The sequence below is a fragment of the Heteronotia binoei genome, chromosome 4, assembly GCF_032191835.1.
Source record: "Heteronotia binoei isolate CCM8104 ecotype False Entrance Well chromosome 4, APGP_CSIRO_Hbin_v1, whole genome shotgun sequence".
In the NCBI taxonomy this organism is placed as follows: Eukaryota; Metazoa; Chordata; class Lepidosauria; order Squamata; family Gekkonidae; genus Heteronotia; species Heteronotia binoei.
In genome coordinates, this window is record NC_083226.1 from 132,220,877 (window position 1) to 132,242,938 (window position 22,062).

The following is a 22,062-nucleotide window of genomic DNA, read 5'->3' on the forward strand; positions in this document are numbered from 1 at the left end:
AACTTTAACTTACAGATAGTTTTCAAGGACAGCTCCAAATAGAGCACACTGCAGTAATCTAATCTAGATGGCATTTGCCACAGTGGCAGGATCCTTCCCTCTAGGAAGGGCTGCAGCAGGCTTACCAGCTGAAGTTAGTGAAAGGCACCCCAGTCACCATTTCCACCTGTTTATCAGACAAGAGGACCAGGTCCAGCAGCACCCCCAGACTATAAACCTGATTCAGGGATAATGCAACCCTATCCAGAACAGGAGATATCTCAGCAGCACCTCTTTTTTGTTGGGCTAAAGTTTCAGTTTGTTAGCCCTCATACATTCCAAAACTGCCTCCAGGCACCTGTTCATGATTTCCACAACCTTCATGGGATCTGCTCGAAGTGAGATATAGAGCTGAGTATAATCCACATATTGGTGGCAATTCAGCTCAAATCTCTAGCTGAAACCAACACAGAAATAGTGCCTCCCAACTCCCAATGGTGGGCTAGCTGTTTCAGTTCTGTGACTAGTAATCATTCAACTCTCCTGGGCCCAAAGTAAGTTTCTTTAGGAGCAGATAAATCACTGCCCGCTTCATGGCAGGGGTGACCATCCTCTCTATCTGGGTGACATTTATTGTTTCATGGACCCAGTCTGCTAGTTAGTGCAAAAGCAGTGAATCAACACAACAGGAAGTTCAGTGCAAAGACATCAAAGTACTACTGATGTTTTTGGCAAATGAAGGTAAAATAAAAAGCTAGCACAGAAAAGCATAACCATTAACCATGCTTAAAAGAATAGAGCTTGCATGATTTGTTGATGTCTGTACTAATTTGAATCAGTATTCTAACTCAAAATATGAATGTTCAGATCCCAGGTATGTCTGCAATTAGGCTGTATTAAACATGGTTTGCTTTGATGCAGGTAAACTCTTGGAGTGCTAGACGGAGGAAGTGCAAGGCAGAATTATCACCTATATAGGTCCTCATTAGAAATTACACTTACCTCATTATATCTGTTCAGAGGTATTTTAATGCAGCTTCTACCCATTTCCATATGAATAACTAAGTTATTTATTGCATTCAAGGTATACTGATAATTCCTAAGATCCTGTAATAAAATATGAAGTTAATCTTGATATTTAATTTTGAACTGCATGGTAATCCAAAGAAATATTCAAATTCCACCAGCAAGTTATTTGTAACAACCTTGAGACAAGAACTAATTATAACCCACTAAACTAGAAAAGCTTTGTTATTGTTTTCTGCAGGCAAAATATTTGCAGTTTACTCCTAGGATTCTGTTGCACTAGCAGCAGCACCTTCGTCTTACACATGCAGCCTCTGAGTGCAGGAAGAAATGCATTCTACCACTAGAAGACAAATCATACTGTGTAAAAAAAAAAAGGAGGACTAGGAGTTCCAATTATAAAATTATCACGCAGCACTGGATTGTGGATTGGATTAAAAATCCAAGACAAAGAATAACAGATCTAGATGCAGGTTAAGCACTGACTCATAGGTAGGTGACTATTTCCACCAGGTGTGAAGCAGGGAAAAATAGGCAGGCTTGCAAGCTCTTCCCTCCACCACAGAGGTCCACTAGAGCAGGGACAGAAAGTGCAAGAGTCAAGGGAGCTACTGGAAGGAGGGACAGAATTAAAGAGGGTGGCGCAGGGTTCCCCCTTAGTTTCATAGCTCTTGTAGAAACTGTATTTACCAACAAAGAGAGATGCATAATGATGCAAATGGTGGTCAGTGATTTATATGGTACATGTGCATAATATTTGTCCATGTTCTGTGGCTCTCAAACATCTGACATTTATTCTTTGTGGCTCTTATGTTAATCAAGTGTGGCCATTCTGGTTTACACAGTTACTTAATGGATTAAAAAAATCAACTAAAATGATTAATGGATTAATCCAATTAAAGGATTAAAAATCAACTAAAACGATCACAGTGCAAGAAAGAATTAGTATAGTTAGAGATGGACCTTTGAGAATATGGCTTACATGCCTGAATTTATTGATCCCTCCAAATTCGCCACTTATGTTCTCCATAGAAGCTCATTACGACAAAAATATGAGAAACAAAAGTGATTTTCTAATATATGGGAATATGGTAAATGCTCTACCATATATGGGAATATGGAAAATCCTCAGGGGAAACTCAAATCCTAGCAAGACATCAGAGATGAAGAAATTAATATTCAATGGTTGTCATATCAGCAATCAGTTTCATGATTGAAGATTATCAGCAAAGGAGGATATGATTAAGTTCAAACAGCCGATTACAAAACAAAAAGATCATCTGTTACAAGAGATACACTAGTTATTACATCAGGTAGAAACCGAAGAACAAGTGAAAAAAATGTACAATTAAATGGACGTAGAGAGCAAATACAAATGCGTCAATGGGAAGAGTTATGGGGAAAAGAAGGACAGGTTTCTTACCTGTAACTGGTGATCTTCGAGTGGTCATCTGTGCAATCACACATATGGGTAATCCGCAGGATTGGTCCCAACCTCGGAGAATTCAAAGCAATCTTGATCGCAGATCTGGCGCGCCTCCCACTCGTCCTGGGGAGGAGGCAGGCACTGCGCATGCCTGGACGAGGGGGAGGCGCTTAGCCACTCAGTTTCTTCCCGCCGCCGGATAGGTGGAAACGAATGTGCTAGATGAGCGTCCAGCAGCGGGGAAGGCTGGGTGGGTCTGTGTGATTGCACAGATGACCACTCGAAGATCACCAGTTACAGGTAAGAAACCTGTCCATCTTCTTCGTGGTCTCTGTGCATTCACACATATGGGTGATTAGCGAGCTATTTCTTCGGAGGTGGGTGCTGGATCTGTAAGAATATGCATGGTTAGGACAAAAACGTAAAGAGTATAGTACTCACGGTGGTTAGTCGAAGATGGAGCGCAGCACTGCTTGTCCGAAGGAGGCATCACGCCGGGCACGGACGTCAAGAGCGTAGTGCGAGGCGAAGGTAGATGTAGAGGACCAGACGGCTGCAGCGCAGATGTCCTCTATAGGGATGCCCCTCATGAAGGCTGACGAGGTAGCCACGGCTCTGGTCGAGTGGGCTCGTATGTGTTGAGGAACTGGCTGTTTCGCCAGTTGGTAGCAGAGTTCAATAGCGGCAACGAGCCACTTGGAAAGTCTCTGAGTAGATATTTTGCTGCCCTTGTTGTGGGCGGCGTACGCGACAAAGAGTCTAGGGTCTCTACGGAATTGGCGGGTTCTGTCTATGTAAAAGGCTAGGGCCCTACGTGTGTCCAGGTTATGGAGCGCCCTTTGCCCTGCATCCGTGGGGTGCTGAAAGAAGGCTGGTATGGTTGATTGTCTCCCCAGATGAAAGGGAGAGACGACCTTTGGCAGGAATGTCGGGTCGGGTCTGAGGACCACCGTGCTATTGTGAAAGATCGTATATGGTGGGTCCGCCCTGAGTGCACAGATGTCGCTTGCCCTCTTGCCTGTGGTGAGAGCCGTGAGTAAGGCTGTCTTCCATGACAGCAGGTGTAGTGGAATAGAAGCCATGGGCTCAAAAGGTGGTTTCATGAGCTGGCTTAGGACGAGAGAAAGGCTCCAGGTAGGAAGAATTTGTTTGACTGGTGGGTGTAGGCGAATGATGCCCTTGAGGAAGGCTCTGGTAGCATGGTGAGAGAAGACAGTCGTGCCCCCAATGCGGGGGTGGAAGGCTGAGATGGCTGCCAGGTGTACCTTCAGTGAAGAGTATGAGAGCCCCGCCCTGGAGAGCGTTAGGGTATAGGTTAGCACCTGGGATATGGTGGCGCAGCTGGGGTCGAAGTTATGCTGAGAGGCATAGTGAGAGAAACGCTTCCACTTAAGTAGATAGGATTTTCTAGTGGATGGCTTTCTGGAATTCACTAGGACCTGGCGGACCTCAGGGGGAAACTCTAGAAACTGATCCTCCAAGCTGTCAATTTGAGTGATGCTGGGTTGTGATGCAGGACCTTGCCGTCCTGTTGGAAGAGGAGGTCCTGCGCTTGAGGAAGTAGGAGGAATGTATTGTTGGACAGAAGCAGCAAGGTTGTAAACCATGGCTGGCGGGGCCACCATGGGGTTATTAGGATGCAATTCGTGCGGTCTACTTGAATTTTCTGTAGAACTCTGGTGATAAGTGGAACGGGGGGAAAGAGGTAGTGGAGTGCTCCCTTCCACGTTTGGAGGAAGGCGTCCCCCTTGGAGAGATGAGACGGAGGACCCCTCATGTAGAAGTGGATGCATTGGGCATTTGACGGTGAAGCAAATACATCTACTTTCGGGGTCCCGAAGATGCTGAAGATCTGTCGGATGTATTTGCTGTTGATGGACCACTCGTGGTTGTTGGTCGAGTGGCGGCTCAGGGCATCTGCCTGGGTGTTTTCGGTTCCTGGTAGGTGAACAGCCGTGAGGAAGATGCCCTGGCTTATGCTCCAGTGCCACAACGCCAGGGCCCTCTTGCAGAGTCTGATGGAGGCGGTGCCTCCCTGTCTGTTGATGTAGAAGACCGTGGCGATGTTGTCGGAGGTGACCTGGACGTGCTGGTTCCTCAGCGATGGGAGGAAGGACCGTAAGGCCTTGTGCACTGCGAGGAGCTCTAGGCAGTTTATGTGGAGAGAGCGTTCGTGGTCTGACCACTGGCCCTGTACTGTGAGGGTTCCCAAGTGGGCTCCCCATCCCCACTTGGAGGCGTCTGTGGTGACAATCACCGAGGGGGGTGCCTGTTTGAACGGCATGCCCTTGCGGAGGTGACGTTCTATTGTCCACCACTTGAGGGATGTTATGATGTGTGGCGGTAGGGTGAGTAGCGTGGACTGGTGCTGTGTGTGCGGATGGAAGGTCCTGACGAACCACATCTGCAGGGGTCGCATGTGCAGCTTCGCGAAGCACAAAACTGCGGTGGTTGCTGCCATGAGGCCTAACATTCTCTGGAATGTGAGGGCTGTTTGCGATCGCTGGGCGATGATGGTGGTGGCCAGAGCCTGTATACGGAGTACTCTGTCTTGAGGTAGGGAGGCCGTTTGAGAGACTGTGGAGATGTCTGCTCCTATAAACTGGATTCGCTGGGTAGGAGCCAGTTTGGACTTTGATAGGTTGACTTGGAGGCCTAGGGTGGCCAGGAGAGAGAGGGTAGCGGAGACGTCCAGTTGCAGCTGTTCCTTCGAGTGTGCGACGATCAGCCAGTCGTCTATGTACGGGTAAATTGATATGTGTTGCTGACGTAGTGTGGCTGCTACCACTGCCATACACTTGGTGAAAACCCTCGGGGCTGTGGATAGGCCGAACGGGAGGGAGCAGAACTGGAAGTGCTGTTCCCCGTGGTGAACCTGAGAAACCTTCTGTGACGATGATTGATTGTGATGTGGAAATAGGCATCCTGAAGGTCTATGGACGCCATCCATGCTTGTTCTGGGATGAGCGGGAGGATTGCCTGGAGTGTGATCATACGGAATCTCTTGTAGGTTATGTGCAGGTTGAGTTTGCGGAGGTCGAGGATGGGGCGGAGTCTACCGTCCTTCTTTGGCACCAGGAAGTAGCGGGAATAAAATCCGGTGCGATGGTATTGAGGTGGAACTGGTTCTATCGCGCCTTTGTCCAGCAGAGACGCGATTTCCGCTTGCAGGGGAGTGGACGGAGGTGTGGTGAGGAATCTGTGGTGTTTCGGAGTGGATGCGAATTCTATTAGGTAGCCCCTTTGAATGATGGCGAGGACCCAGGAGTCCGAAGTGATGTCTCTCCAGGCAGGGTAGAACGGTTGCAGACGAGTGTGTGTGGAAGGCTGCGGCTGATGGGGGGAAACTGGATGGCTCGGGGCAGGGTGGTCAAAGAGACGGTTTGGAGGTAGCTGCAGGTTTCTTGGCTGTTTGAGGGCGTCGGTGCTGAAAGGGTTTAGATTGTGGTGGTTTGCGTCGCCATGGCTCCTGTTGTCTCGGGGACCTGGTTCCCTTATAATGGCTGGGCCTCCAGTTCCTGTGCTTGCCGAATTGGGCTGGATGTTGCGAGACTCCCAGTCGTTTCGCCCTCTTCCTGCCGTCGTCTACTGATGTGAGAATGTCATCCGTAGTTGCATTGAATAAGCCAAGGCCATCGAAGGGCAAATCTTCAACCTTGTACTTGATGTCAGGTTGGAGGGACGAGGATCTAAGCCACGCGTGTCTGCGAAGGGCTATGGCTGAGGCCAAGGTTTTGGAGGAACACTGTGCAGCGTGACGAGCAGTGTTGATCTGCTGTTTGCTTACTCTGGCTAGCTCCTGCAAGGCATTGGTCGCTGATTTCTGGGATGCCTCAGGTAGAGATGGGATCAGTGTGTTAAGGAAGGTGGTCAAGTTGTAGGCGTATGCTGAGAAGCATGCCATGTAATTATGTATCTTAGTCGTGGCCGTTGTGAGGGAGTATATCTTTCTCCCGATGGTGTCGAGCTTTTTGCCTTCCCGTTCTGGGGGCACTGGGTGCCTGGTTTGTTTGGACTTCGACGAGGAATGGACAATGATCGAGTTCGGAGCCGGGTGTGTGAATAGAAACTTCGAGTCCGGTGCGTGTATCTTATAAAGGGCTTCAACCCTTTTGGATGTTGGCGGTACCGATGCCGGTTTGTCCCATGCTTCCTTAAGCGTTTCCAGAAGGACAGGGAGCATGGGGAGAGAAGAACTTGATGGCAGATCCGCATGAACTAGGTCGAATACGACGTCCGAAACTCTGGGCGCGTCGGTGTTGAGCTTCAGGTTCAGTGAGTTCGCCATATTCGAGACAAGGTCGAGGTATGACTTTGGGCCCTCTGACGGCGATAGTTCCGCTGGCTTTGCTATGTCGGAGTCAGGAGACTGTAAGTCCGAGCCCGAAGAGTGGTCGGAGTCGGAGAGTTCCTGCTCGGAGTCGTCCTCGGTTTCTTGGTGCGGGTCAGGCTGGAGTTGGAGGGGTGCCGGCTGTTTGTCAGGAACAGTGCGCACGGATCCGTGTGGTGAAGGGAGTTTCGGTTCGGCGCTACGACGCGTGGGGTCGTCACGATGCCGAAGCGATGTGTCCAAATCAGGGTGATGTCTGCGTGGAGACACATCTCGGTAACGGGTTCGGTCTGGTCTGTCCATGCGGTCCCGGTACCGAGGAGAGTCATGATAGGTGCGGTAGTGACGGTCTCTCGGGTCTGTGCGGTAGACCTCGTAGGACGGAGATCGTCGGTGCCGCCTTCGGTCCCGAGGGGACGGGGACCTGGATCTCGACGGGGAGTAATAATAGTATCTCTCCCTGCGGCGGCTGTGTGACCGTCGGCGACTGCGGGATCTTGGTCTGGTTGGAAGGACTCTAGGAGTCGAAGGCTCTCGGGTCAGAGCGTGGGCGTCCAGCGGCTGTGAGAGGTCCACGAATTTACGAGGGTCGAAAGGACGGTGACTGCTGACGGATATAGGAGAGTGGGTCTCCAGTATCTGGTCCGGTGGAGAGTTCGATATCGATGGGGACTTAGATGAGATGCGCACGATTTCTAACGGTGTGACAGACGGTGTTGCCGTCGACTTCGATGTCGGAGTTTTCGGGATCGAGCCCGAGCCATGTGCGGTCGGGTTCGATGCCTTCTGTTTAGTTGCGGTCGAGCTCGTGGTCGGATTCGAACCCGAGTGTTGTCCGGTTTGATCTGATGGCCGGGTCTTAGGCTTCTTAGAGCTTAGCTTGCCCGTCGGGTCCGCGTGGGCAGAATCGGAGCGGCGGCGCTTTCTGGTGTCATCCGACTTTTTGGTGTGCTTGCCAGACTTGGGCTTGCAGGGACCTTGAGTCGCAGAAGCTGCCGACTGCGTCTCTCCCGCGAGAAGTGGGGAAGATGGCGCGAGTTGTTGTTGTTCGCCATGCGGCGTGGTCGGTCGGAGGGAGGTCTCCATAAGATGGCTCCTGAGCCTCGCGGCACGATTTTTGCGGGCCTGTTTGCCAAACTGGCTGCAGTGGACGCAGGAGTCCGTACGGTGAGCTTCTCCGAGGCAAAAAAGGCAAAGAGAGTGACCGTCGGACGAAGGGATTTTGGAAGCGCAGCGGGTGCAACGTTTAAAAGTTATTTTGTCCCTTCCTTCCATCCGCCCGGGGGGGGGGAGGGGGAAGTCCGGAAAGATAGTAGAAGAGAGGTCTTTTTTTTTTTTTTTATACGATACCAAGGAGAAGGTGAAGATTGAAGCGAAGAATTGAAGCGAAGAGAAGGTGAACGTTGAAGATTGCAATGAAGAGTTGGAGATCAGCGAGGAAGGTGCGATCCGGTCGGCGGTAAGGAAGAAAACTGAGTGGCTAAGCGCCTCCCCCTCGTCCAGGCATGCGCAGTGCCTGCCTCCTCCCCAGGACGAGTGGGAGGCGCGCCAGATCTGCGATCAAGATTGCTTTGAATTCTCCGAGGTTGGGACCAATCCTGCGGATTACCCATATGTGTGAATGCACAGAGACCACGAAGAAGATATTAAGTTTATGATGTGCTAAAAGATTATTAAATTGACTAATCAGTTAGAGAGGGATAAATTGACCCGATTAGATCGTAGTGAGTTAGATAAATTGGGAACTGAGGGTGGAGGGTGGATTAGGGATTATTTGCACTTTGATCTAGATAACTAGTCAGGTGAGTACGGCCTATTATAGATTATAAGATCATACTGGAACACAGCTGTGGATGCCTGGCCAAGGGATTCCAGTGCTCCTGGGGAGGGGAAGGTATGACGGTGGGAGGGGACGAAGGAATAAGGGAAGGGGACCGAGACAAAACAGTGCTTGGCCCCCTTCCAGTCTGCTTCCCATCCCAACGGTGAAAGGTAGTGGAACCAGGAGGAATTGCCCGCGCCCATCATTGGTGTTATGCAACGCCAGGTCTATAAATAACAAGACCGAAACTCTGAGAGACTTCCTGCTTTGGCAGGACGCAGACCTGGCTTGCATGACCGAGACTTGGGTACAAGAGGGAGAGACAGTGGCTCTCTCCCAGATGACTCCCCCGGGTTACTCGGTCTTTTACCAATCACGGGCTAGTGGGCGGGGGGAGGGGTGGCGCTATTCATATGGGAGGATTACTCCTTCCGGGTTCTCCCGGCCCCAACGATCGAGGGCGTTGAATGTGTTGGCCTAGCGTGGGATGTCGGAGAGGGGTTGGCGATCTGGCTGGTGTACCGTCCACCTAACGCACCAGCCAGCGCCTTACCATCCCTGATGGAGGTGGCGTCGGGCTGGGCGTTGGAGTACCCGAGGCTCGTAGTCTTGGGCGACTTTAATGTCCACGCCGATGACGCGGCCGCTAATCGGGCAATGGACCTAGTGTCTTCCATGGCGACACTGGGACTCTCTCAATTTGTTACGACTCCTACGCATCAGGCGGGACACACATTGGACCTGATCTTTGCGTCCGGGATTCAAGTGAACAATATCGCAATGGAGGCGGTGCCATGGTCGGATCACTTAGCCCTCAAGGCTCTTATGGAGACGCCACACCAACCCTGTAAGGGCGGAGAGCCTATTTTGGCTCGCCCACGGGGCCTGATGGACCCAGAACGGTTCCAGATAGCCCTTCGGGTTCCAGATAGCCCTTCGGGACCCCTGGTCCTCTGGCGATTCCCTTGACGCTCTAGTCGAGGCCTGGCAAGATCGGCTGTCTGGGGCAATCAACGAGATCGCACCTCGACGTCCTCTGCGCCCTCGTTCAAAGCTGGCTCCATGGTATACCTTGGAGTTACGCCAGCTAAAACAAGGGCTTAGACGACTAGAGAGGCAGTGGCGGCGCACTCATGACGAAGAGGCGAGAACATCCTATAGATCGTTTATGAGGTCTTATGAGATGGCACTCAAGGCTGCGAAAAAAGATTACTTCGCAGCCAAGATTGCATCTGCAAATTCACACCCGGCTCGATTGTTTAGAATAATTGGAGACCTAACTACACTGCCCCAGGGCAGGCCAAACGTTAGAGAATTGGAGATAGGCTGTGAGGCTTTTGCGAAATTCTTTGCAGACAAAATCATGTCACTCCGCCAGGACCTGCCCATCACATTGGATACATCACATGAACTGGAGGCTCCGTGCCTGTCTTCTGGTTTAGTCTTGGATCATTTCGACCCGCTCAGCCTGGAAGAAGTCGACGGAATTCTCTCCTCTGCACGCCCAACAACTTGTGATTTGGACCCGTGCCCCTCTTGGCTGATTAAATCTTGCCTGAGGGAGCTTGGATGTCCTTTACGGGACATCATAAACAGATCCCTCTTGCAGGGGCGCTTTCCAACGCCTCTAAAAGAGGCCCTGGTCCGTCCCCTCCTGAAAAAGACTACAGCAGACCCGGCCGAATTGGCAAACTACTGGCCGGTCTCGAATTTACCGTTTTTAGGTAAAATCATAGAGAGGGCAGTGGTGTTGCAGTTGCAGGGTTTTCTGGATGACGCTTCCATTCTGGACCCTTGCCAGTCCAGCTTTCGTCCAAGTCATGGGACGGAAACAGTGCCGGTCGCCTTGGCGGATGTCCTCCAGCGGCATCTGGATCGAGGCGGTGTGGCGGTGCTGATGTTGTTAGACCTGTCGGCTGCGTTCGACACGGTCGACCACCGGCTACTGACCCGCCGCCTCGCCGATGCCGAGGTTCGGGGGTTGGCCTTACAATGGCTTTCCTCCTTCCTCGAAGATTGGGGACAAAGGGTGGCAATTGGGGGAGAGCTTTCCCAGAGACGCACACTACATTGTGGGGTGCCTCAGGGAGCAGTTCTATCGCCGATGCTATTTAATATCTATATGCGCCCCCTTGCCCAGTTTGCCAGGAGGTATGGGCTTGGGTGTCACCAATATGCTGATGACACCCAGCTCTATTTGCTGATGAACGGCCGCTCGATGCGTCCCAGGGAATTTGGACCTGGCACTGCAGGCCGTGGCAACTTGGTTAAGACTGAGCGGGCTGAAACTGAATCCAGCGAAGACAGAGGTCCTTTGCTTGGGTCGGGGCGCTCTGGGAGGAGAAATATCTCTCCCGGTTTTTGACAGGGCGCCGCTGACGGTGGCGCGCCAGGTCAAGAGCCTGGGAGTTCTACTGGAGCCTTCATTATCAATGGAGGCCCAAATAGCAGCCACAGCCAAGTCAGTCTTCTTTCATCTGAGGCGGGCGAGGCAGTTGGCCCCCTTCCTAGAGCGTCGGGACCTGGCAACAGTGATCCATGCAACGGTCACCTCGAGATTAGATTACTGTAATGCCCTCTACATGGGGCTGCCTCTGTGCCGAATCCGGAAGCTGCAGCTAGTGCAGAACGCGGCCGCTAGGTTACTGCTGGGGCTCCCAAAGTGGGAGCACATATGGCCAGGATTGCGTGAACTGCACTGGCTGCCAGTTACTTACCGGATTCGTTACAAAGTGCTGGTCATTACCTTTAAAGCCCTATATGGCCGAGGACCTGCCTACTTTAGGGACCGTCTCTCCCCACATGAACCCCAGAGAGCACTGAGGTCAGCAGGGAAGAACCTGCTGACTATCCCCGGGCCAAAAGAAGTAAAACTTCGAAGTACCCGTAACCGGGCTTTTTCTGTTATGGCCACACAGCTATGGAACCAACTTCCAGAAGAAACACGAGCCCTGCGGGACCTTGAGCAATTCCGCAGGGCTTGTAAGACCAGTTTGTTTCGAATGGCCTTCGCAGACTAGAACTGCTAATTAAGGTCGCCATCTAGACAATAGCACAATTCAATTTTACTGTTTTAGAATTTTAATAGTTTTAATTAATTATGGTTTAAAATGTTGTTTTGTATTATGTATATTTGAACTTTGTTGTTAACCGCCCTGAGCCTGCTTCGGCGGGGAGGGCGGGATATAAATAAAAGGTATTATTATTATTATTATTAAGTTCACAGCCTGGCAGGCATTAAGAGAAAACTGGAATAAAATGTTCCTCAAATGGTATATAACTCTGAAGAATATTGAGAAAGTAGACAAAAACTACAAAGGAAAATGTTAGAAATACCAATATTTGATTGGAACGTTTTACCATATGTAAGGATATTGGAAGGAAATACATGGGAAAATGCAGAGCATATTAAAATTTGAATTCCATATGGAAGCAACCTACCAAAAGTACTAAAAGTGAAAAAATATATTGTGACAGCAGCTAGAATCATTTACACATATAGCAAAATGGAAATGAGACATCTGCCTAAGCTTATAAGAATGGGGAAATAACCTTGCTGATTAAGCAATAATAGCAACATTAACAACCTATTTGAGAAATATCAATTTCAAATTTGAGGAGAGATGGAATTTTTATTATGCAAGCACAAGAAATATTTAGAATGAGAAATAGTTCAAAAATTGTATATAAGTATATTGCTATGCATAATGATGTAAATGCAGAAAGAGAATGAGAACAAATTTTGAATATAGATTTATGAGGCAGTGAATTTCAAACAAAAATCTGTTTTTTCTTTATTTTATATGTAAACTATATAATAGACTTTCCTTTAAACCTTGATATATTAAAAGATATAGCTAGTATGTAGAAACACTGAATAATTATGAAATTAATAACGTAGTTGGCAAAAATACATTAATCATGAAATTTTAAAGTCAAAATGTTTGAAGTAAGGATTATTTTATATTCTAAAAATGGATTTAAAACTATAACGAAGGGAGAAATATTTACTTTTTTGTTCTATATAGACTGAAACGTATAATAATCTTGATATATATCTTGTTATATAATCTCTCTCTTCTTTTTGTATCTTCTTTATATTACTTTCTAAAATGTGATTGGTTTAAAATAGGAAAAGGAGTTTGACAAGGATGTATATTGTCACGCTGCTTATTTAATTTATATGCAGAGTACATCATGCGGAATGCTTGCTTGGATGAAGCACAAACTGGAATTAAGATTGCCGGGAAAAACATCAACAATCTCAGATATGCAGATGACACCACTTTAATAGCAGAAAGTGAGGAGGACCTAAAGAACCTCTTGTTGAGGGTGAAAGAGGAGAGCACAAAAGTATGCTTGAAACTCAACATAAAAAAAAACGAAGATCATGGCATCCAGTCCCATCACACCTTGGCAAATGGAAGGGGAAGACATTGAAGTAGTGACAGACTTCACATTTCTGGGATCCAAGATCACTGCAGATGGTAACTGTAGCTATAAAATTAAAAGATGTTTGCTCCTTGGGAGGACAGCTATGGCGAACCTGGGTAGTATAATAAAAAGTAGAGACATCACCCTGCCAACAAAAGCAATGGTATTTCCAATAGTAATAATGTATAGCTGTGAGAGCTTGACCACAAGGAAGGCTGAGAGCAGAAGAATAGATACTTCTGGGATGTGGTGCTAAAGAAGAACCTTGAGAGTCCCTTGGACTGCAAGAAGATCAAATCAGTCAGTCCTAAGGAAAATCAACACTGACTGTTCCCTGGAAGGTCAGATGCTGAAGCTGAAGCTCAGATACTTTGGCCACCAAATGAGAAGGAAGCACTCACTGGAGAAGATCCTGATGCTGGGAAAGACAGGCAAAAGAAGAAGGAGACGGCAAAAGATGAGATGGCTGGACAGTGTTACTGATGTAACAAACACGAATTTGAGCAGACTTCGGAGGATGGTGGAAGACAGGAGGGCCTGGCGTGACTTTGTCCATGGGGTCGCAAAGTGTTGGACTCGACTGTGCGACTGAACAACAACAACAAAATGTGATTAAACACAGTCTAATAGAAGACACCTCATACTGGCTCTGCTGTCATTCACACAGATTCATAGGTTCCACAGCATTGAAGCAAGTTAACCATTGAATCAAGTCTAATAGGAACTGCCTGTTTTCTAGTCAAATGATCAGAGCAATACAGAGTAGTATAAACAAGTAGATCTTCTTCGTGGTCTCTGTGCAGTCCCACACATGGGTCTTGCCGCAGGCAACGGATCCATACCTCGGAGCTCCAATAGCTCGCCTATAGGGATTTTTGGCGCGCTTCCCTCCCGCCCTGGGGAGCAGGCACCGACCGTGCATGCCTGGAGCGGGGGGGGGGGAGCGGCCATCCCACTCAGTTTCTTCCCTTCCGCCGCCCGGACAACACCTACCTTGCTGCGTTCCTCCTTCTGCTTCGCCTCGTCTTGGTATCGTACCACTCTTTCTTCTTTCTGTTTCTCCTTTCCTTTCTGATTTTTCGTCCCCCCCCAAAAAAAAAGAGAGAGAAAAAAAGAAGCCTCCTCTGCGCTGTTCTTTTTTCTACCCCCCCCCTTCCCTTCCATCTTCCCCTCCCCGCATGGAAGGGAAAATATCGTTTAAAAAGTGTGCGAGGTGTGGGGCGAAGTTCCCTTCTTCTGACGGCCACTCTCAGTGCCTATTTTGCTTGGGGGAATCCCATCGTGTCGACTCCTGTACTCATTGCGCCAGTTTTTGCAAGCAGGCGCGGAAAAATAGAGCGGCCCGCCTTCACAGTTTCCTCATAGAAAGGTCCCTCCGGGCGATGCCCTCTTCGGATCCGCCGCCTCCCCCACAGAGAGCGGGAGATTCGGCTGTGTCGGCCCTTCTGCATATTCCTAAGAAGCATAAGTCCGACAAAAAGTCATCTAAACACTCTGAGGGCAAGGTACCGAAAAAACTGCATCATTCGGAATCGCCCTCTGGGTCCGAAGGCAAGGCGCCTAAAAAACTGCGTCACTCCGGATCGTCCTCGGCATCGAAGTCTCGCCACTCTAGTCCGACGGCCTCCAGCCCGAAATCGTCGGTTCCTAAGCGACCTCGCGACCCGCTCGCTTCCACTACCGCGCTCGCCATGTCTTCTACACAATCCACTTCGGCTGGGAAGGGACGCTCGATTCCGATTGTGCCTCCGGAACTCTCGGCGCCGTCCGATGTTATTACAGACATGCCGCAGCTGACTCCTCAGTCCCCAAGGATTGAGATCATCCCGATTGGCTCCAGGTCACCCTCGATCCACAGCGAAGTGCCGTCGGACTTTCTTCAACCGGAAACGTCTAGCGTCCGTCCCGAGCTTTTTCGAGACATTCCAGTTTCCGTGCAAGTCAAGGACTCTTCTACCCAGGTCTGCATTCAAAGATTCCGCTCACGCTCTCCGGTCCGTGGCGAACGTATTCGCTCCACTTCCCCGTACCAAGACGACTATTGGGATCGCTATCGGGATCGCTACTATGACCGCTCCCAGTCTAGATCCCCATCTCTTAGAACCCGTACATCGGACCGAAGAGACTTTCGATCTCCTTCTGAACAATATTCTGACTTCGAACCCGAGCCAGACGTTCGCGATGTTTCGACTCCTCGGATCCGTGATGCCTATTCTCCCCGGTGCCGTTCTCGGGATTATGACTGTCACCATTATCACCACACGTCTCCCTACTACTCTAGAGACCGATCGTATCGGACCCGAGATGCTCGGACCCGGAAGATTCTCGAATCCGCCAGGGGTCAACATCACTACACCCATCGGTCTCGTGAGGCCTTCGAGATTCCTTCTCACTCTCAAATCCGAGATCTTCCGAAACCTCCTCCTAAACCACCTTCCGCAGCGGTTTCTAAACCACCTCCATCGGGGTCTCCGCGCGCCGGGCCGTCCCCATCCGGGTCTCCTCGCGCTGGGCCGTCTCGGGACCGGTCTCCTCGCGCTGGGCCGTCTCGGGATCGTTCACCGCGCAGGTCCATGACGCCTCAACGACAGGATTCACTCTCAGAGGTCGACACTTCAGACCATTCAGACTCTAAGGGACCTCCAGCCTCGCCTAATTCTGACATTCCCACTCGGCTTTCACCATCGGACAGTTCTAAGGCATATCTCAACCTAATAACTACAATGGCCACGGCCCTTAATATTCCTATGCCATCGGACTCTCCTAGGGTCTCCGACGTGGTACATGACCTCGTCCAATCCGACTTACCTGAGGGCTCAACACTGCCTATGCTTCCTGTCCATCTGGAGGCCCTCCGTGAATCTTGGAAAAAGCCTGCCTCCATACCTGCTATTTCCAAATGCCTCGACTCCCTCTACAGGGTGCATGCTTCTGATTGTAAATTTCTAGCCTCCCATCCGGCTCCTAACTCTATAATAGTGCATTCAGCCACTAAGGCCAAGCAATCTCGTCACCCTGCTCCTCCCGACCGCGAGGGTAGGAAATTGGACACTTTAGCAAGGAAAATTTACGGCTTTGCCTGCACTAACTCCAAACTAAACAACTATCTCGCTTATTTTGCGGCATACACGTTCATTCTCGCAAACCAGATAACACCTCACCTTGTTTCTATGCCTGACTCCTCACAGAAGACCGTTTCCGGCCTGGTTTCGGAGTTGTCGCGTGTCTCTAAACAACAGATAAATTCCCTTAGACACGCCGTCTCTTGTTCCTCCAGAGTGTTTGCCACCTCAGTGGCCCTGCGGCGCCATGCCTGGCTGCGTTCGACTAACCTGCAGCCAGATATTAAACAGAAGATAGAAGATCTTCCGTTTGACGGTCTCGGACTGTTCCACGCTTCGACGGACGAAGTTCTCACCTCTGTGGACGATGGACGGAAGCGAGCCAAGCGCTTGGGGGTCTCACAGTCGACCTCTCAGACCTTTACCAAGCAAAGACCATAGAAACCTTCTTTTCAGCGCCGTCAACGCTCTCCCAGACAGCAAGATCTCTGGAGAAAAAAGCCTCAACACCAGAAACAACCGTTCCAACAACGGCCACGTGTGCAATCGTCCAAAAAGCCATCTCAACCAACTAAGCAGTCTCTTTGACTCTCTTCCAACCCTACCGCTGAGTCCTCTGTACCAGACCAGACTACTCCCATTTTACCCAACTTGGCATTCCATCACCACCGATTCTTGGGTTCTCACCATTGTGCGTCTAGGTTACGCAATAGAGTTCGCTTCACCTCCTCACCTCTGTTACTTTATAGTTACTCCACCCTCTCCTCACCTCCAACAGGAAATTCTGGACTTGCTCCAAAAAAACGCAATAGAACCAGTTCCTCCTCTACACCGCGGGACGGGGTTCTATTCAAGGTACTTCCTAGTCCCAAAGAGGGACGGGGGCAGGCGCCCTATCCTGGATCTTCGGAAGCTAAACGAACACATAATTTACAAGAAATTCAGAATGATTTCTCTCCAGTCCATACTCCCTCTCATTCCCCAAGACTCCTGGATGGCTTCCCTAGATCTTCAGGACGCCTACTTCCATATAACAATCCGCCCCCCCCACCGCAGGTACCTGCGTTTTGCAATAGGTCATCAACACTTCCAATACCGATCCCTACCCTTCGGACTTTCCACTGCACCCAGAGTGTTTACCAAGTGCATGGCAGTGGTGGCAGCTGCCCTGCACCTTCAGAACATTTCAGTATTCCCATACATAGACGACTGGCTCCTGATTGCACCAACTCAGCACCAGCTGCAGAGAAATCTCGACACAACCCTCTCTCTGCTGGCCTCCCTGGGCCTCTGTGTGAATACCACCAAATCACACCTCACGCCGACCCAGGACCTCCAGTTTATAGGTGCTCGTCTATGTACGTCCCCTCACTTGGCGTTCCTTCCGCACGACCGCGCCCAGTCCATCATATCACTGGCCAATCTATTTCTTCTCAACCCATGCCAGTCTGCTTTCAACATTCAGAGACTCTTGGGCCTCATGGCTGCGACCACTTCGGTGCTTCGCTTTGCTCAACTGAGAATGCGACATCTTCAACTCTGGTTCGTCCGGGCTTACCACCCGCATGCACAACCACAGAGCACTCTTCTCACCGTTCCCCTAACGGCTTTGCACTCCCTTCGTTGGTGGACAATACTAGAGAATCTCTCCTCCGGAATGCCCTTCCTTCTTCCTCCGCCATCAGTCGTTCTAACCACGGACGCCTCTATGTGGGGATGGGGAGCCCACTTAGAGGGCAAGACCGTCAGAGGCCTTTGGACAGGGGCCGAGCGGGCAAATCACATCAATTGCCTGGAATTGATCGCAGTTCACCGGGCCCTTCATTCGTTCCTGCCTTTAGTCGCAGGTCGTCATGTTCAGATCTCCACCGACAATATGGCGACTGTATTTTATGTCAACAAACAGGGGGGCACAAGATCTCTTCGGCTATGCCGCATTGCTATACGGCTCTGGGAATGGTGTGTGAAACACAACATCTACTTGACTGCCATCCACCTCCCGGGTGTGGAGAATGTTCTGGCCGACTCCCTCAGCAGAATTCGGATAGACGACCACGAGTGGTCCCTCAATCAAGTCTACCTCCGGCGCATCTTTCGCTGCTTTGGGATGCCCAGGATAGATGTTTTCGCCTCAAGGGACAATGCGAAATGTCCTCGTTTTTACACCAGGAGGGGCAACGATGCGTTCCTGCACACCTGGAGAGAGCCACTACATTACCTGTTTCCACTGACCCCCCTCATAACATGGGTGTTAATCAAGATTGCTCGAGACGGCACAGACTGTATCCTCATTGCTCCATGGTGGCCACGGCAGCCATGGTTCACGAGACTACTTCAAATGTCCAGTCACACCTACCGCCGGCTTCCTTTAGCGGGCGATCTCTTGACTCAAGCGAACGGCAGGGTGCTGCATCACAATCCACGCACCCTGGCCCTAACAGCATGGAGGATCCGTCCTCCTTCCTCTCTACAGAGGTAGCGAATGTTATCCTTAATGCCAGGAAGCCTTCCACCAGACTTTCGTATAAACACAAATGGAAGCGTTTCTGTTCTTTCGCTGCCTCCAATCACCTCCGAGCAGAATCTGTGCCTCTCAATCTGATCCTGGACTACCTACTTTCGCTGCAGACATCAGGCCTCTGCTACTCCTCCTTAAAGGTTCATCTTTCGGCTATCTCCGCGTTCCATGACCCTGTAGAGGGTAAAACAGTTTTTTCCCATAAGTTAACGAAAGCCTTTCTTAAGGGCATGCTGCATTTGCATCCACCTACTAAACCTTTTGCCCCTTCTTGAAGTTTATCCCTAGTTCTCTCTTGCCTAATGAGAACCCCATTCGAACCTATGGCCACCACGCAGCTTAACCTCCTGTCCTGGAAAACAGCATTGCTGGTAGCCCTTACCTCAGGCAAACGGGCAAGTGACTTATGCGCCTTTCGCCATGACCCTCCCTACACCATTTTCCATAAGGACAAGGTTGTTCTACGACCGGATCCTGCATTCCTTCCTAAGGTTGTCTCCCAGTTCCACCTGTCGACTACAACTTCTCTGCCAACGTTTTTCTCCAACCCATCTGACCAGGGACAACAAGCCCTACATTCGCTGGACGTTAGAAGGGCTTTATCTTTCTACCTTGATCGTACACAACCTTTCCGTAAGGACCCTAATCTGTTTGTGGCCTACGGAAATCCTCACAGAGGACACAAAATCTCTACCCAGAGACTATCTAAATGGGTAGTTAGTGCCATCAGGTTGTGCTACGAACTGGCTAATCAGCCTCTGCCCGAAGGTCTTAAGGCCCACTCTACTAGAGCGGTCTCGACGTCTTCGGCTTTCCTGCAGGGCGTCTCCCTAGAGGACATTTGTGCGGCTGCATCATGGTCCTCACCATCCACGTTCGTCTCCCACTATGCTTTAGACGTTCGTGCGAGACGTGACGCCTCCTTCGGTCAAGTGGCCCTCAGATCCATCTTCCACTGAAGTCAGGGGTGAGTGCATCCGCTTCCATCTCTGTGTTGCATAATATCATATGCTTTGGTTAGGTGACTAACTTTCTTCTTTACCAGCACCCTCCTCCAGGACATTTAGCTGGCTAGTCACCCATGTGTGGGACTGCACAGAGACCACGAAGAAGATAAACAGGTTGCTACCTGTAACTGATGATCTTCGAGTGGTCATCTGTGCAGTCACACACGCCCACCCAGCCTTCCCCGCTGCTGGCCTTTTCTTATCGTTCCTTACCTTATACTTTTAGTGTCAGTGGCGGCTGGAAGAAACTGAGTGGGATGGCCGCTCCCCCCCCCCCCCCCGCTCCAGGCATGCGCGGTCGTTGCCTGCTCCCCGGGGCGGGAGGGAAGCGCACCAAAAATCCCTATAGGCGAGCTATTGGAGCTCCGAGGTATGGATCCGTTGCCTGCGGCAAGACCCATGTGTGTGACTGCACAGATGACCACTCGAAGATCATCAGTTACAGGTAAGCAACCTGTTTATCTATAAGATTAGATGAAAGAGCAGACAATTTTACTGGCTGAGATCTCATGCTGGAAACATCATGTTATCACTGGTACAAAATCTATCCAGTGCACACTGACTTACTGCTAAGCACAAAGGCTGGGAAAGAAGCTGTGAACATGGGGGAAAACACAGAGTTCTGAAAAAGCCCAATGTGCTTGGAAGTCTCAGTGAAAATGTTAAGAAGAGGAGGGGGGAAACTATGATGCAAATCCTCTCTTTGAAGCATCCAGGATGGTGTAGTTGATCAGTCTACTGATCAACGGCACTCTCAAAGGAACAGGAGGCAACTCTTCCTAAGAATACTGTGCCAAGTATAAGGAGAAAAATTGTCTGATGTTACCCAGATTTCTGTATCATCTTTAAATCATTATGAAATCCGATCAGTTTAGGAGCCTAACCCTAACCATCTCTGCTCTGTTATGCCCTATAAAATACCAATTGTAACCAATGCCCTATAAAATACCAATTGTAACTTAATTTTATTTAACACTATTTATGACTACCCACCATTTTACAGAATGGCAACTATCCAGTCAAGACAGTCTTAATTTGTACCATCTCTGTAGACCCCACATGGTTAACATTATTCAGAATTGCATTTAAATATATTAAAGTTATCAACACCCAGTAAAAACTAGATATTTAAAGTATTTTTACGGAACTTTTAGATCCTGGAGACAGAGGGACCCACTTCTGAACTTACAGTCCTTCTCAGGACCTACTGGCCAAGTGAAAACAGAATATCTTCCTCCACCATAATGTAAAATGCAGTAATCTGATAACAGTTGACACTGAAAAAACTTATATTTGATTTTTAATTATTTAGCATTATTGAGAAACAATGCATGGGTTTTTCACAATTACACAGAGACAATCTCAAATTTGTCATCAAGTCTTCCAGAACCTTCTCCTCCAAGCTCACCTGGGTCTACGTCTTGGCCTTACAACCCAATAGTGTGTCAAAATTCACTTTGGGTCCCAGTCTACAGTATGAGAACCCCGCCTTTCATTTTTAACTTCTGGATTAATCCCTAAATCTAACATATTTGCTTTTGTCTCATTCATCTCATGATACATTCCTACAATTATTGTTACAGATGCTACTTTAAGCAACATGGATATGTTAAAACTGAATTCTGATTCCTTTAATCTCAGGAATAATGAAACAATTAAATACCAAGTAAAATTATTTACTCACAACAAGCAAGTTCATGACTGTGTGTCCTATCTCTCCAAACAGAGGCTTTCTATGTCGGATACTTGTTAAAGGAGTTGGGTATACTAACAAAAAGAAAAAGAAAGACAGAATGCACTAATTTCTAACTAGCATACATTCTTAAATCTTTCGAAACTGACAAATTAAAAAAAGGAGATGGAAATCTTCAAAAATGTTTGCACATATGTATTTATGTAGATTTGTGCCAGCAGATTTATGTAATTTATGCCTTAGTATTTATTTATCTTAGAAAGAGACTGCATTCTATCTTGCATAACGCATTTTTAGCTGATAAAAGGGAAATCATCACCCACCCAACCCCCAAAGTAATTTGTACTCTTCTCTTAGCCGATTCCATTGGAGTAAAGTAACCTCTATAAAAAGATCTTTTGCTGAACAGTCTAGAAAATGTCCAGGAAAAGAGAGAGACTATCAAAACAGAGTATAATATACCATAATTAACATTTTAAGACGTTAAAATTCTTCAAAGTTAATTTTAGGTTCCTTCAGGACTTCATATAGACCAAGGAAGAAGGAAAAAAAATAATGCTGAGAAAACCTGGACCTAAGTCTACCTTACCTAGACTGCTGCCCCCCAAAATGGCAAGTCAGAAGCTCATGGATGCTCACCAAATAAACAGGAATACTATTTCCTTTCCTGGTTTTCCTTCATCATCTCCTAGTCAGAGTTACAAATCTCTCTTATAATAGACATATCCATTTGGGTAATATTCCTAAGAACCATTATGCTTCCTG

At 48.9% G+C, this 22,062-nt stretch overlaps 1 protein-coding gene across 1 annotated transcript in view; it reads right to left on the reverse strand.

Annotated features, from left to right (window-relative positions):
• ZFYVE16 (zinc finger FYVE-type containing 16) overlaps positions 1-22,062 on the reverse strand; it is a 49,053-nt gene that overhangs the window by 12,430 nt on the left and 14,561 nt on the right. The window contains exons 10-11 of the mRNA XM_060235788.1: positions 21,289-21,371; positions 982-1,086 (exon numbers count right to left, since the gene is read on the reverse strand). Of these exons, the coding sequence (XP_060091771.1) occupies positions 982-1,086; positions 21,289-21,371 (188 nt within the window). The remainder of the gene's footprint in view (positions 1-981; positions 1,087-21,288; positions 21,372-22,062) is intronic.